This window comes from Amphiura filiformis, chromosome 16, assembly GCF_039555335.1.
Source record: "Amphiura filiformis chromosome 16, Afil_fr2py, whole genome shotgun sequence".
NCBI lineage: Eukaryota > Metazoa > Echinodermata > Ophiuroidea > Amphilepidida > Amphiuridae > Amphiura > Amphiura filiformis.
The window spans coordinates 20,134,751-20,151,553 of record NC_092643.1 but is presented as its reverse complement, the minus strand read 5'-3'; the positions used below and the strand labels follow the sequence as shown (position 1 = coordinate 20,151,553).

The following is a 16,803-nucleotide window of genomic DNA, read 5'->3' as shown; positions in this document are numbered from 1 at the left end:
CAAAATTTTAGAATGTTGCTAACTCTAACTGGGTTTTATGAATAAGAATTAGCAATCAGCTAGGCTTAGCAGCTTGCTAAAGTCAATTTTAGCTGTCAACTAGGCCTAGCGTGGTTTTATGAATATCAGCCCAGGTCTCTAATTTTATTCCTTGAACATCGGTTTTTTAACTTTGTTTATACGTTTTGTGTTATACTGCTATTGTATGTTGTGTCATATTTTCCCTGTTTTTAATTTTATCCATTGCTAGTGTGACACTGTTGTATCCTTTTGGATCCATCCTTTGGTGTCCTGTTGGTCAGTTGGAACAGATTTTCCCTGCTTTTATGTATCAGTATTCAGCCTCTGGATGCTATGTAAAATTTTCAGTCAAATTGACTGAAAATTTTCAAATTTGCTTACGCTCTCATTTTCACAAGACCAATGTAGGCCTATGCTACGTCATATGAAAAACAGAATTTAGACAAAATGTTGAGCCTCAATATACTTGTAATAATGGCTTTAATTTTGTTTTGCTTTTCACACTGTAGAAAGCCTGAGTTGCGCTGACAGTATTTGTTGAGCACCAGCCCATGATCTTCAGCCAGAGTTGCACTGCCAGTATTCAGTGAGCACCATCCAGCCCATACTGACAGTATTCAGTGAGCACTAGCCCAGGATCTACAGCCTGAGTTGTGCTGACAGTATTCAGTGAGCACCAGCCCATGGTCGTCAGCCTGAGTTGCACTGCCAGTATTCAGTGAGCACCATCCAGCCCATACTGACAGTATTCAGTGAGCACTAGCCCAGGATCTACAGCCTGAGTTGTGCTGACAGTATTCAGTGAGCACCAGCCCATGATCTTCAGCCAGAGTTGCACTGCCAGTATTCAGTGAGCACCATCCAGCCCATACTGACAGTATTCAGTGAGCACTAGCCCAGGATCTACAGCCTGAGTTGTGCTGACAGTATTCAGTGAACACCAGCCCATGGTCTTCAGGTTAAAGCAAATAGCAGATTGCAAATGCGAGAAGCAGATCAACAAGGTAGGTACAATTTTCCCTTTTCCGGGGGCACTCAACTCGAAGTGGTGGGGATATGCCGACAGCAGTTCGAAATTAGGGGTCTTTCGGTGAAAGTGTAGACACAAAAAACAGGGATCTTTCGGTGAGAAGGCCAAAAAAAGGGTCATTCAAAATGTTCACAAATTTGAAGAAAAATAATTTTAAAAAAACAGGATCATTCAGTGAGAGATTATCAGAAATTTTCCCAACAATTTTGGAAAAGGGGGTCTTTTGGTGACAAAAAAAGGGGGAGTTCGGTAAAACAAAAAGGGGGTATTGGGTGAAGGGACAAAAAGGGGGTCATTGGGTGAGAGGGAGTTGAAATATTGGGGGTCAATGTGGCCACGCATCCCGGAGGGGGGTACCGCAGCCCTAGCTTCCGAACACATACCCATTGTTAATTAATTTGACCGAAAATAAGGACCCTTATCTAAGGATTTTCAGGAAGGACCCATATCAGCTCATATCTAAGGATTTCAGCTTGAAAATAGTAAAAGCAACATGTTTTCCAACATAGCATAGAAAATCTAAAAGGGAGATCCATGTCTAAGGAATTTTCTTTAAAACATAGACCCATGTTCAAGGATTTTTCATGGAAAACCTACCCATTTGGGCGGCACATCCCCGAACTTAGTGTTTGTACATGAGTACCTCCCCCCAGGACATCCCCATCAGCCATTATTAGTGAGTGACTCTCCCCAGACAATTTTTTTGAGCTCTGTTTGTAATTTTGTTATCATCCAAATCGTCGGGTGCATCACATACTGGTCTATCTTGAATTTTTTACTTTTCTGAAAAAATTGGTATATAGTTCTTTTTTACGAAGATCTTCCAATTCAACAAATTACAGACCCCAATTTTACCTAAATAATTAGTTATAAAATGTTAAATTTGAACTATTTATGATTTTCACAAAATACGTATTTCACATATTGATCTATATCGGAAAAAAAAACCATGCATTTCTAGAAAATCGCAATTGAAAATATTTGTATTAAATTTACCTTTCTATAATTCAATTAGACTATGGATTTTCATGAAAGTGGTTTTAAATTAAAGCATATACTTAACAGATTTATTTAAGTGGAATCTTTAATTATATTGATGTATGCAATATTGCTTAAAACTAGACTTAAGTAGTAGTTCTGTATGTGAAATAGTTAATTTCCAGATATCGTATTTAAAGTGCATTTCATACTGGTCTATCTCAAGATAGACCAGTATGTGATGCGTATTGTCATGTCACCGTTCGCGAAGTCAAGATAGCCCCCACATATACCAGTATGTTATGCGTCCGACGAAATGGTTGTCTGGTTGTTTAAATTCATTAATCCACTGTGCAGCTCCCAACGGAATAACCGATCCACTTCAAACTTGGTATGGTGATATGATATGGTGGCCTGATGTGCTGTATAGTTTTGTGTCTTATTATATGCATATTTATGAATATTAATGAGCTTATTTGCATATTTTGCCTATGTTTTCATTAATCCACACTGCAGCTTAAACGCCGGTAATAACCGATCAACTTCATATTTGGGTTGGTGATTATATGGTGGCCTGATGTGCTGTATAGTTTTGTGTTATTTTATTTGCCTATTTATGAATATTAATGAGCTAATTTTCATATTTTGCCTACATTTTCACTAATCCACTCTGCAACTTAAACTCAATAACAATCAACTTCTATTGTGATAGTATACCGTAAAATTCCGTCTACAAGCATATATATGCCTCTAAACGAGGTTTTTTTGACACAAGAGACAAGAGGCAGACACTCTCAACAAAAAGCGTTATTTGGAGTTTGAACAACTATATTACTGATAAAGGCGGCTGTACAAACATGTATATTTGTAAGACCAATCTATTGCAATGTTTTTGAGAAGGGTATTGGCCTTTCATCTTTCGTTAAAAAAAAACTGGTTTAGAGGCATATATGCTTCTAGACGGAATTCTACGGTATGGTGGCCTGATGTGCTGTATAGTATTATGTTATTTGCATATTTATGAGCTTATTTGCATATTGCATATTTTTGTATTTACAAACCTTTGTTAAGGGCTGGGGTATGAGCGACCTTGAAGTTCCGGTATCTGGAGAGGGGAAGCAATGAGTTACCTCAAATCACAGCGGCAGGTAGTGACTGGGCCGCCGAGTGCTAATATATATTTATTTTGGAAGGTTCGTGTTTGTTTTAAATTTTGGGGCGTTTTTCCAAAATTTGATATTTTGGTCATATTTCAAAAAGCGACATGCCAAAGACAACTCTTTGGGCACATAGTTTGTTATTGTTATTGCAGTTCTTTTCCACATACCTACGTTAACATTCGATTGGGTGATTTACTAATATTATATATTTTATGACTGCAATTTGGCGTTTTCAATGCGTTTTACACGTATCATGAAATTAACGCAAATATCTAGTCACGCTGCTTTTAGAATTTTTACCTGATCGCCGTCGGCTTTTGCAGGCAACAGAATGCAGATTGGCTCACGATAGATGTCGTGATTCCTCTATGTGGTTCACTCATTGATAAAATGAGTTTGCATTCCTTGTAACAACACACACATTGCCGTCTGAAACCCGTGTCTGGTACTGATTTTGGTACAGCCAATAGACCTCAGCGCCGGATCAAATCTCATAGAAGCCACACGGCTGACGACTATGTGTTTATGTTTCCCGCATCGAAAGCTTGTGTCTACATCTATTACTATACTTCTTTGGAAACGTTGACCTTTGACCATTCTTTGTATAACGCCCTGATATGACCTTGATATGTTCGCTTGATTGGGTACGTTATAGCATCCATTTCATTGAGGTGTTAGGACTTGGTCAGTATAATACTTGCAGGGATACAATAGTTTAACATGGTGTGTGAGCATGGTGAAAGACTCATTATTGATTAGGCGCGGACATATTAAAGGCACAGGTCCTTTGCGTGTATAGCAGAAAATTATAATAGAATGTGTGAATAGAATGTTTGGAATTTTGCAACTAAAATACTAACTGCATTCTGCATTATGTATTTATTTATTTATTTATGCCTATGCCTATTTATTTATTTACTGACTTATTTATTTATTTTATTTATTTGGTATATTAGTTAGTAGGCCTAGTTAGTAATATTCCATGATAGGCCTACGTCGGTTTATTATTGATTGTTGATAACTTGACAACTTGATTGATTGATCGATTGATAGTCATTTCACATTATATTCCTAGTTTATAGGCCAATTTGAATAACATCGTACATTAGATAAATAGACCTATCAGTATTGATTTATTCTATTCAGCAATATCAAGGATTACTATCAAACTTCTCATAGCTGATTGTCAGTTGGCTCAGTGGTAACGTAGTAGGTTTTACAACACCGAGGTCCCGGGTTCGATTCCCACCTCTGCCTATTTTTTGCAAGGCTGAGAAAAAATGAAATTTCTGGACGGCAAACTTATTTGGCGCGCGATCTGAGCTGGTCTTTTCTGGTGGCTGTGTCTGTTACAGGCACACTCCCTCTGCATCCAAACCAGGTTCACGCTCATTAGACCTCCCTTAAGGTGAGAAATTAAACCTTTGTGTGGGGCCACCTTAATTACAAACCGTGTAATGTGACTTGCCCTTATCAACCGACCCAAAAATTTAAGAAAATTGTTTTTAATGTCATATTTTGGTTTATATTTATTATAATATTCAAAATATGTATTTCATGTATGACTAATTGTGGTATAAATGCATAAAATGATCAGTTAATCACATCTTCTGACTCGATTTCTGCATTTGTTTCGTTAATTTCGGCAGCGTAAACATATAGACCCCGACAGCTGTGTATATGTACCCAGCATTGTTGGAAACCGGGCTGTGTTGGTGCTAACAAGGACATGCAGATGAAAGCCAAAATGACTAAGAAACAAGAGTGTGCGGCAAAATTGCAAGACCAGCAAATAGTTAGCTTGAATCCCTCTAAGGAGAAATCACATCTAGTAAAACATCCTAGACCACTTAGTGATCCACAGAAAACAGATAAAACTGAACTCGATATCTTGTACTCGCCAAGCGCATCAGAAACAATTTTGTTGGCGGGTTTACTGCAAGCTTCACAGTTTCGTTGCCCCTACTGTGGTAAGCAATTTGGTTCAGCGGAAGATGTTGTACTGCATTCTCGTCAACACACGCAGGAGAAACCGTACCAATGTATGCATTGTGGATATCAGACAGCCCACAAAACCCCAATGGAGGACCATGTCAAGCTACAACATAAGGCTAATACCCAAAAGACAATAACAAATTTGTTTAGCTTCAATCGTGTCGAGTTCAATGTGGACTTTGACCAAGACTCGGTGACCAAAAAATATGTGTGCTGTCACTGTGTGAGGGTATCATCAACTTACCACCAAGCAAAATTGCATGGACGTCGCCATACAAAGGCATATAGGTGTAAGTCATGCAAGTTTGAAGCATCACGAAGACCAGCTATGATTGAACATGTTGAAAGTAACCATTCAGATTTGATACATAGATGCAGAGAGAAAGGATTGAGCATGTCAAAGAAGGCGGCTTCAATGAGCCATATTCCTTGCATAAATAAACTGGATGCCAGAGAAACAGAAAGAGTGGATATGGCAAGAGAAGGAAGAGGTTTCTCAACGAAAGATTTGCCACATAAAAAGACAGAAAATGCAAACCTATCAAGAGAAAGATGGGGAGATCAGTTGAGAAAAGCAGGAAGTGGAAGTGGTGATTTGATGCAAAAAACAAAATCTGGAGGTTTGCCAAAAGTAGTAAGTGAGACTTTGGCAGAAAAAGCGGAAAGTAGAACAACCAAAGGAGGACTAGCAAGAATTGCTTTGCCAATGGGTGCAAAGAGCAAGAATATGCAAGATATGAAGACAAAAATACATGAAAATGGAAGAAGGGATGAGTATGATTGTACAGATACAGGAAGTGAGACTGGACAAAATGTTATGGTTAGAGAATCTCCACTGTCTCCAGAGGTTGACAAGAGAAAAACTGACAATAAGCATACAAGTGGTGAAGACAATGCTAAGAGAAGAACTCGGAGGGAAACTAGACAAAGTGTTATGATGAGAGATTCTCCAGAGGTTGACAAGAGAAAAACTGACAATAAAAATACAAGTGGTGTAGACAATGCCAAGATAAGAACTCAAACTGGAGATGCTGTTGGTATTCGAGACAAACATGAAGCGAAAAGCAAAGAAATGGAAAGAGCGGATGTGGCAAATGAGTCAGAGAATGGGACTTTGCCAAAAGAAGAAGGAAGAAAAGGTTTCTTAAGGAAAGATTTGCCACTAATGGTAAAAACTGGGTGTTTGCCGAAAAAGACAGAAAATGAAAACACATCAAGAGAAAGACAGGTAAATCTGTTGAGAAAACCAGGAAGTGGAAGTGGTGATTTGATGCAAAAAGCAAAATCTGGAGGTTTGCCAAAAGTAGTAAGTGAGACTTTGGCAGAAAAAGCGGAAAGTAGAACAACCAAAGGAGGACTAGCAAGAATTGCTTTGCCAATGGGTGCAATGAGCAAGAATATGCAAGATATGAAGACAAAAAACTGTGAAAATGGAAGAAGGGATGAGTATGATTTTACAGATACAGGAAGTGAGACTGGACAAAGTGTTATGGTGAGAGAATCTCCACCGTCTCCAGAGGCTGACAAGAGAAAAAATGACAATAAACATACAAGTGGTGAAGACAATGCTAAGAGAAGAACTTGGAGCCAAATGAGTCATACAAGTGGTGAAGACAATGCCAAGAAAAGAACTTGGAGCCAAATGAGTCAAAGTTCTATGGTGGGAAATTCTCCAGAGGCTGACAAGAGAAAGACTGACAATGGAAATACAAGTGGCGAAGACAATGCCAAGATAAGAACTCAAAATGGAGATGCTGATGGTATTGGAGACAAACATGAAGTGAAAAGCAAAGAAATGGAAAGAATGGATGTGGCAAATGAGTCAGACATTGGGACTTTGCCAAGAGAAGAAGGAAGAAAAGGTTTCTCACGGAAAGATTTGCCACTAATGGTAAAAAACTGGATGCTTGCCAAAAAAGACAGAAAATGAGAACTTATCAAGAAGAGAAAGATGGGGAGGTCTATTGAGAAGAGCAGGAATTGAAAATGGTGATTTGATGCAAAGAGCCAAAACTGATGGCTTGCCAAAAGTAGTAAGAATTGGGACTTTGCCAGAAAAAGCAGAAAGTAGAACAACAAAAGGGGGAAAAGGACTCGGTTTAGATGATGGTGATACATTCAACAATCAAACTATTCCAGACAAAATAAACAATGGTGATCCGAGTAAGTCAAACAATGACATTGACAAAGAAGCCATGGGTGACAGATTGGAAGTTGTAGCAGGAAATCAAGGGATGCATAAATGTAAGATTTGTGATTTCAAGAGTGCGAAGTCCACAGATGTTGTAAAGCATATACACAGTGAACATCAGGCAACTAGCTCATTCGTATCCAAGCTCTTTACATTCCAATGTGGAGAAATAGAGCAGAAGATGAACTTGAAACAAGATGCTAGAAGTCGGCTCTTCAAGTGTCCCTACTGCTCGAAAACATCAAGCAGAAAACTGGACATGAAATTCCATGTTAGAACTCATACTGGTGAGCTTCCATATCAGTGTAGTATGTGCGGTTGCAAGAAAAACCGGCAGGACAGAATAGCTCAACATATATGGAAGATGCATGGTGCTGCGGCCATCGACCAATGCATGTACAAAGAGCAAGATAAATTGGTTGCAATGCAGACTGCTGAATCTGATATGGATGAAACTTCCACTCCGGATGGAACTCTGGCTGAAGATACAAATCAAGTATCAACTGAAGGACCAGAAGTAGATGATGGTGATGCATTGAACAGTTGGCCAACTGCAGAGAAAATAAACAATGGTGATCCAAGTAAGTCAAACAGTGACGCTGACATTGGAAAAGGAGCCATGGGTGACAGATTGGAAGCAGGAAATCAAGGGATGTATTGTTGTCAATTGTGTGATTTCAAGAGTGCAAAGTCCACAGATGTTGTAAAGCATATACGCATCCAGCATTGGGGAACTGGCTCATCTGTATCCAATCTCTTTATATTTGAATGTGGAGAAATGGAACAGAAGATGAACTTGAAACGAGATGCTACAAGTCATCTTTTTATGTGTCCCTACTGCTCAAAAACAACTAAAAATAAATATAAACTGAAAATCCACATTAGAATTCACACTGGTGAACTCCCATATAAGTGTAGATTGTGCAGCAGAGCTACAAGTCAGTGGAGTCAATTAACAACTCATATCTGGAAGATGCACACAGAGGATGCTATCAACAAGTGTTTCTACCAGGAGAGTGATGTAGCAGCTTCAATACCAATCATCAAGGAGATCAATTTGAATGAAATGGCAACTCAGGAAGCTACTCCTGATGATGATAGCATGTTTCCATCAGATGAGTTTGAACCAAATGATGGGAATCAAGAGAAAGATAGACGTAGTACTTCAACATCAAGCTCCGGATTTAAGGATCAAACTCATCGAAGTTTGAAAGATGAAAGTTGTGATGTCTTATCTGCTGCCAGTGATAATGATGAGAGAAATGTGGATATGCAGATGAAAAAGACAAAAACTGCAGAAATGGAAGAAGAGATGAGTATGATTTCACAGATACTGAAAGTGATGATGCAGACTCTGACCAAAAAGGAAGTGGTGGTCAACATCAACAAAGTATCAGGCGCAAACAAGAAGAAAGAATCAAAAAGCATGAAGCCACAGACAAGCTGGGTTCAATGTGATTTGTGCTTAAAATGGAGGAAACTTCCAGCTGATTGCAATTTGAATGATGTTACTGAAGAGGATGAGTGGTTCTGCAATATGAATCCAGACGGATCTCACAATGAGTGTAAAATTCCAGAAGAGCTGTATGACAAAAATGAGATAGCTATTTATTCCGACAGTGGAGTAAAAGGAGGAGGTTGTGTCACCAGAGTGAAATGTGGAAGAGAAAAGATGTTTCACCAAAAACATGTGAAAAATTTTGATGCTAAACGAACAGCATTGCATAGGAACCAATCTGTGGAAAGAATAGAAGAAAAGGGCAATGAGCCTGCTTTTAGTTCAAAAAAAAAACCAGAAAAATACAAGCTCCAGGACAAGGCTGGTGTTTTAGTTGGTTAAGCATTGGTGGATCATACAATGGAGATTGTAACAAGGCCACAAAGAAAAGGACTCGTACTGAAGAGAGTGTTAATGGTAGAGAATTTGTTGCAGTGAAAAAGCAAAGAACTCAGAGTGAAACTAGACAAAGAGTTATGAGAGGATCTCGAGATGTTGACAAAAGAAATTATGACAGTGGAAATACAAGTGGTGTAGACAATGCTAAGAGAAGAACTCAAAATGGACATGCTGTTAGTATTGGAGACAAACATCAAGTGAAAAAGCAAAGAACTCAAAGTGAAACTAGACACATTGTTATGTTCAGAGATTCTCCAGATGTTGACAAGAGAAAGACTGACAATGGGAATACAAGTGGTGCAAGCAATGCCAAGAGAAGAACTCGGAGTGGAACTAGACTAAGTTTTATGATGAGAGAGTCTCCAGAGGATGACAAGAGAAAGTATGACAATGAAAATGCAAGGGGTGCAAACAATGCCAAGAGAAGAACTCGAAGTGATACTAGACAAAATGTTATGATGAGAGAGTCTACAGATGTCGTCAATCCTAAGATGTTGATTGATGATATAAGTTTGGTCAGTGATTTTGATGCAGTAGAAGCAAGCTCTTTGATAAGCCATCGGACATCTGATGCAGTAGAAGCAAGCTCTTTGACTAGCCATGGGACATCTGATGCAGTAGAAGCAGGTCCTTTGATAAGCCACGGGACATCTGATGCAGTAGAAGCAAGCCCTTTGATAAGCCACAGGGCATCTGATGCAGTAGAAGCAAGCCCTTTGATAAACCATGGGACATCTGATGCAGTAAAAGGAAGCCCTTTGATAAGCCACGGGACATCTGAGGCAGTAGAAGCAAGCCCTTTGATAAGCCATGGGACATCTGATGCAGTAGAAGCAAGCCCTTTGATTTGCCATGGGACATCTGATGCAGTAGAAGCAAGCCCTTTGATAAGCCATCACACATGTGATGCAGTAGAAGCAAGCCCTTTGATAGGCCTTGTGATGTCTGATGCAATAGAAGCAAGCCCTTTGATAAGCCATGAGACATCTGAGGCAGTAGAAGTAAGCCCTTTGATAAGCCATGGGACATCTGATGCAGTAGAAGCAAACCCTTTGATTTGCCATGGGACATCTGATGCAGTAGAAGCAAGTCCTTTGATAAGCCATGGGACATCTGATGCAGTAGAAGCAAACCCTTTGATTTGCCATGGGACATCTGATGCAGTAGAAGGAAGCCCTTTGATAAGCCACGGGACATCTGAGGCAGTAGAAGCAAGCCCTTTGATAAGCCATGGGACATCTGATGCAGTAGAAGCAAGTCCTTTGATAAGCCATGGGACATCTGATGCAGTAGAAGCAAGCCCTTTGATAAGCCATCACACATGTGATGCAGTAGAAGCAAGCCCTTTGATAGGCCTTGTGATGTCTGATGCAATAGAAGCGAGCCATTTGATAAGCCATGGAACATCTGATGCAGTTGAAGCAAGCCCTTTGATAAGCCATGGGACATCTGATGCAGTAGAAGCAAGCCCTTTGATCAGTCATGGGACATCTGATGCAGTAGAAGCAACCCCTTTGATAACCCATGGGACATCTGATGCAGTAGAAGCAAGCCCTTTGATATGCCATGGGACATCTGAGGCAGTAGAAGCAACCCCTTTGATAACCCATGGGACATCTGATGCAGTAGAAGCAAGCCCTTTGATATGCCATGGGACATCAGATACAGTAGAAGCAAGCCCTTTGATAAGCCATGATACATCTGATGCAGTAGATGTAAGCCCTTTGATAAGCCATGGGACATCTGATGCAGTAAAAGCAAGCCCTTTGTTAAGTCGAGGAACATCTGATGTAGTAGAAGCAAGCCCTTTGATAAGCCATGGGACATCTGATGCTGTAGAAGCAAGCCCTTTGTTAAGTCGTGGAACATCTGATGTAGTAGAAGCAAGCCCTTTGATAAGCAATGGGACATCTGATGCAGTAGAATCAAGACCTTTGATAAGCCATGGGATATTTGATGCAGTAGAAGCAAGCCCTTTGATAAGCCATGGGACATCTGATGCAGTAGAAGCAAGCCCTGTGATGAGCCACGGGATATCTGATACAGTGGAAGCAAGCCCTTTGATAAACCACAGGACATCCAATGCAAAAGTGGCAATGCTAGAAAAGCAGGATGATGTAATTAAGGGGAATGAAAACATAGTTCCAGATGTCATTAAATCTTCAAAACTGTCTGTTGAAAATACAACTTCCATACATAGCTTAGATCTGGACATTAGAAAGGTTTCACCTTTGACAAACTACGACACTTCAGATACTACAGAAAGCAGCCAACAGGAGATGACAGAAATGTTGGATGAGATAAGTGATGATGATGATGATGATGATGATGTCCTACACAGAGATTCTGAAGACACTGATGGTGATTACTTCAAGAATGAAATGCTAGTAGTTGCTGACATTGTGATGAAGAAATCAGGTGCAGGTATACAAGTAACCAGTGTAGATATTACTTATGATCATATCAAGGTAGAACCAACATGCCCCAGAGAATGTAATGCTTCCATGGATTCCTCCATACCTGGTTTAGAAGATGGTGTCCACCAAAGAGAAGAGAATAAAGTTCATAAGGACTGTGCCAGTGGTGTAAAAGAAACCAATTTGCAACAAATTGAAAAGATGTCATTAGCTAAAAATAATGAAGGAGAACTTATTAATGGCCTGGTTGATACTAGAACAAACCTTAATGACTCTGGAGGTCCGGTTGATAATAGAACAGATATGAACAATTCTGAAGATAGATTATATATGCCTGATGTTGATAGCAGTGTATCATTCAAGTTTGAAACAAATGAAGAGCTTGGCCAACATGAACAACTCTGCCTGGTAAAGGATTCAAATGTGATGACATGTACCGATTCCTTAAAGAGTGGAATGCAAGTAATTACTGACGGTGAGAAGAACTCGGATGCATGTATGCAAGTAGCTGATGTAGAGAGTACTTGTAATCATGTCAAGGTAGAGCCAAGGAGTCCCAGGGAATGTGATGCTTCCATGTATTCCTCCATAGCTGGTTTAAAAGATGGGGTTCAACAAAGCCATGAAGAGAGTGTATTAAGTACTGACACTGCTATGCAAGTAGCTGATGTAAATATTACTTGTGATCATATCAAGGTAGAGCCAAGTAGTCCCACAGAATGTAATGCTTCCATTGATTCCTCCATGGCTGGTTTAAGAGATGGAATCCAACAAAGCCACAAAGCAGATTCATTAAGTACTGATACCACTATTAAAAATAAGGAAGAATATAGCAATGAATGTACTAATGTGGAGGACTCTGGAGACAGGCATACACAAGAAAGTAATGACAGAACGGATCGGATTTCACATGGACAATATAGTAGTGTAGATGAAGAATCAAGTGAATCTACAGAACTGCCCAATATATTGAACCAGGTATCATGTCCAAAATCAAACTTAAATCAAAGTCTGAAAGAGCCAGCACTTCAGCAAGTGGTGGGCGATGAGCAAGACACAGTGCTGATGTGCTCTGCTGATGGGTCCAGTGGTGAAGGTCTACTTAACAACATGATTCAAAATTCACCTATGAATGAGTTGGCTAGGCAGAGTGTGCCATCAGCCAACAAGGCTAGTTTCACTGACCCATGGTTGTATAGAAGGACAGAAGTTAGTGAAAGCGCAGATCAAGTTGTAAATGCATCGCATCAGTCGGATCTGCTCTCATCCAAAGGAAATAACTCTCAACCATCATCCACATCAAAACTATCAGTTGACTTTGTCTATGCACCAAGTGCTGGTGAGAAACTAATATGGGAAGAACAGATTGTTCAATGTCCAGTGTGTAGCGTAGAGAAAGACTCCACTAAAGAAGTGATGAGCCACATGCGAGAACATCACAGTGGTGAAACCCCATTCAGATGTTGCCATTGTACATTCTCCTCAATGAACATACAAACCATGGTAGATCACATCAATGGACTTCATCCAGCCAGTTTGTTTGACCTCTGCCATTTCTTTCATATATGTCAGTGGCAAGCTGTTGGAAACAATGGGGCTACACCGTGCAATCCTAGAGCCTCAGGGAAGAGAGCATGTCGTCCACTGAATTCAGATGCAGAGTTTTACCATTGCTCGTCGTGTGGATTTAAGTCATTCCAGCTTCCACTGATGGTTGACCACATCCAAAGATCTCACAAGAAGTGCTCATACTTGGAGATAGACCCATCAACTCAACAAGTTGTCTGCCCTGTATGTCTTCATCATTGGGATCACATACAGATTGCATTGAGCCACACTTGCTCTGCAGCTGGTAAAAACATCTCATTCCCATATGGAGAAAGTGTGGAGGAATCTCGGGAACAGAGGGCAGGTCATAGTAGAAACATAGGTGATGGTGGATTCAACACAGTTTGGAACCCAGCACAAAGCACAATCACTACTCCATATCATTCAAGTCTTTCCGTTCATGCATTATCTAGGCAAGAAGCATTCCAAGGTATACAGTCGTCCAGGAAGTACCAATCATCAGTAGATCCAAGACTACTGCCTACCTCTCCAGAGTACAATGCGAATCCTTCCCCATGTGAGAAGCCAGATACGGTCTCCCCAGGATACCGTATGGTTTACAATCGGGATAGATACCCCAGTAAATTCCAAGAGAGTAGGTTTGCACAGTTCCACTTAGTGAATCACCCTACTCAATATTCCAATGAGAGCCAAAGCAATATACCAACGGGCCATCCTTCAATGGCTGATCCCACCAGATACTTGCAAGAGGACCAAAGAAGTACATCCACAGGACATCCTTCAGTAGCTGATCCCATGAGATACCTGAGAGAGGTCCGAGAGACCAGGCCTTCACAGTTCTCCATGCTGGATATGCGTAGTCAACACTCCAATAAGCGCCAAAGAAGTACATCCACAGGACATCCTTCAGTGGCTGATCCCACCAGATACCTGAGTGAGGTCCGGGAGACCAGGCCTTCACAGTACGCCATGCTGGATGCACGTAGTCAACACTCCAATAAGCGCCAAAGAAGTACATCCACAGGACATCCTTCAGTGGCTGATCACACCAGATACCCAAGAGCGATCCGAGAGCCTTCACAGTTCTCCATGCTGGATGTGCATAGTCATCACACCAATGAGAGCCAAAGACGTACATCCTGGGGATATCCTGTGGTTCGTTTCAGTCCATATTCCAGTGGTAGAGGTCATCAGGTACTGCATACATTTCATCATATGCCACCACAATGGACAGGTAGAAGAGAGGCGCTTTCCCAACAACAATTTAGGCATGGACCAGACATTGTATCATCAAGAACTGGTGAGTTCCAACTTGATTTTAAACTTGTTATTCATTAGGGATAAATGTGTTCTTTAATAAATTTCATGGGGGAAAAATTGTCAAAGTAATACAAAGGCAAATTTCCTTGTATTTAGGGGGTTGGAGCTTCATTTTTGGGGTCATAGCCAATATTTTTCTCGTTTTGGAAGGTTGAACACCAGGGGTACTTGATTTTAAAAAAAATTCCAAACACACACCTTAAATATTTTGGAAATTGTTATACCAGTTATTAAAAGTTATACCAAAAAGTCTGAAGATGTGCCCCATCTCTGTCGCACATCAGGGGTGTATTGTCATTGGGGCATGGGGGGAAAATGATTGAAAAATGGCTTGTGCTCCCCGATTAGTACCAGTCCCCTACCCCCCCCCCCCAATATGGTCAGTGCCCCCATAGGATGGCTCGTACTATGCCACTGTTGCACATTCCCCTACCCACCTTTCCACTAAGTACCCCCATACGGGAATTCCTATCACACAACCAGATAACAGAGAGATCCAAATAAAAAAGGTCTGGATAAAAGAGGTTGGACTGTATACACTGAGCCAAAAAAGATCATATCTTAAAATCCTGTGCATCAAAATGAACCAAAATTACACACAGGATTACTTCAATACTCTACTCTAAACACATGTCAGTAACCAAGCAGTTGTCCAACTGAAACAACAGCAAAATGCACTGACATGGAACAGCTTCCTGGACCACATTCACAGCCCAGTAAATGGCACCCAGCACAAGAAATCTGTGAGCAAGTAATAGTGTAGAACAAGACTTCTTGAGGAACGGTGTGAAAAGCAGAAATCAACCCCATTCCACACTATTCCACTTACTCTTTTTGGAAATTGTCATCTGTTTAAGGATCTTATTTGCATTCTCACAGATTTCTTGTGCTGGGTGCCAATTATTGGGCTGTGAATGTTGTTTCTTTCTTGGCTTAGTGTATAAATATTTCAACCAGCAATTTCAATTCTATTGATTTGATTTGAGTGAATTCTATTTTTCTTCCCTGTTTAATTTTAATGCAGAACAAGCTCGGACTCCAGCCGCTGGTACCACCTCCCAGAATGCATTGCTGAATGAGACTTGCGCACAAGAACGATACAGTGTACAGAGTGATGCACAAGAACAAAGTGGTGTGCTTAGATATGTACAAGAAGAGAGTGACATTTTCAGACCTGAACAGAGCAACATACACAGACCAGGAGATAGGATCAGAAATGACTCTCAAAGGCTTACTTCTGAACCAAACACAGGAAATAAAAGCAGCATAAGCGGCCATGCAACTGATGTTGGGATGGTTACTGGGCAAAAGGAAGTATTGCCAGTCATCTTAAGTGTAACATCTTTGAATAAATCTTGGAGAAAGGACTTCAGTGGTGGTAGTGGGTCGAGAGAAAAGTAATATGTGATCATGGGTGTGCTTTTCTTCAGTGGCGTAGCATTATAAGGGCTCGGGGGCATGTGCCCCCCCCCCATCGATCTGAATTTTTTTTAATCCCATAGGGAAATTGCCGAAAAACGGCTTGTGCCCCCCAATCAGACCCGGTGCACCCCAATCATGGTCGGTGCCCCCAATGTGATGACCCACGCTACGCCACTGCCTTTCTTTGTCGCTGATGACCAATCGGGCAGGTAATCAATTATAGTGCCTGGATGACCTGCCCAACAGGAACATTTACGAGCCTGACAAACTGGAGTCTTTAGCATAAACATTTATCTGTTTTGGTAACCATATAGCCCAAACATTTACTTGCCTGATAAAGTATCGTCTTTGAATGAAATGAAAGTACATCTGCTTTAGGTAACTTGTAGCATCCTCCATCCATCCTTATTGAGAGATGGTTGATTGGCCCTGGTGTGGATGGCTTCCTTAAGGCTAGCAACTATTTTAAACTTTTGCGATTTGGTAGTTCACAGCATCTTGCGAATGGTAGTGAGCTTTGGCAAAAGAAGAATTCAAATATCACAGATATACTTTTGTAGGTCCTGTGGTTCTTGAGTTATGTTGTAAAGAGGGCTGAAACAAGAACACTTTTGTAAAATGTACGTAACTCATTAACAACAATAAATCAAGCAAGTTTTCAAAGTATATGATTTGTAGAATGAACTTTTGCAAAACATCAAAAGTGTTATTTTTCAATAATATATTGATTTAGACAATGAAAATTGATTTTTGTTTTGGCTGCTTCGACCAACAACACATCACATACGCTTAATTCCTCTCAT

At 40.4% G+C, this 16,803-nt stretch overlaps 1 protein-coding gene across 1 annotated transcript; it reads left to right on the top strand.

Moving 5' to 3' along the window:
* The first annotated feature begins 13,331 nt into the window (after window positions 1–13,331).
* Window positions 13,332–16,045, top strand: LOC140135705 (uncharacterized). Its single transcript, XM_072157300.1, has 2 exons — window positions 13,332–14,558; window positions 15,603–16,045. The coding sequence occupies exons 1-2, from the start codon at window positions 13,400–13,402 to the stop codon at window positions 15,977–15,979; spliced, it is 1,536 nt and encodes a 511-aa protein (XP_072013401.1). The 5' UTR covers window positions 13,332–13,399; the 3' UTR covers window positions 15,980–16,045.
* Window positions 16,046–16,803: the final 758 nt, after the last annotated feature.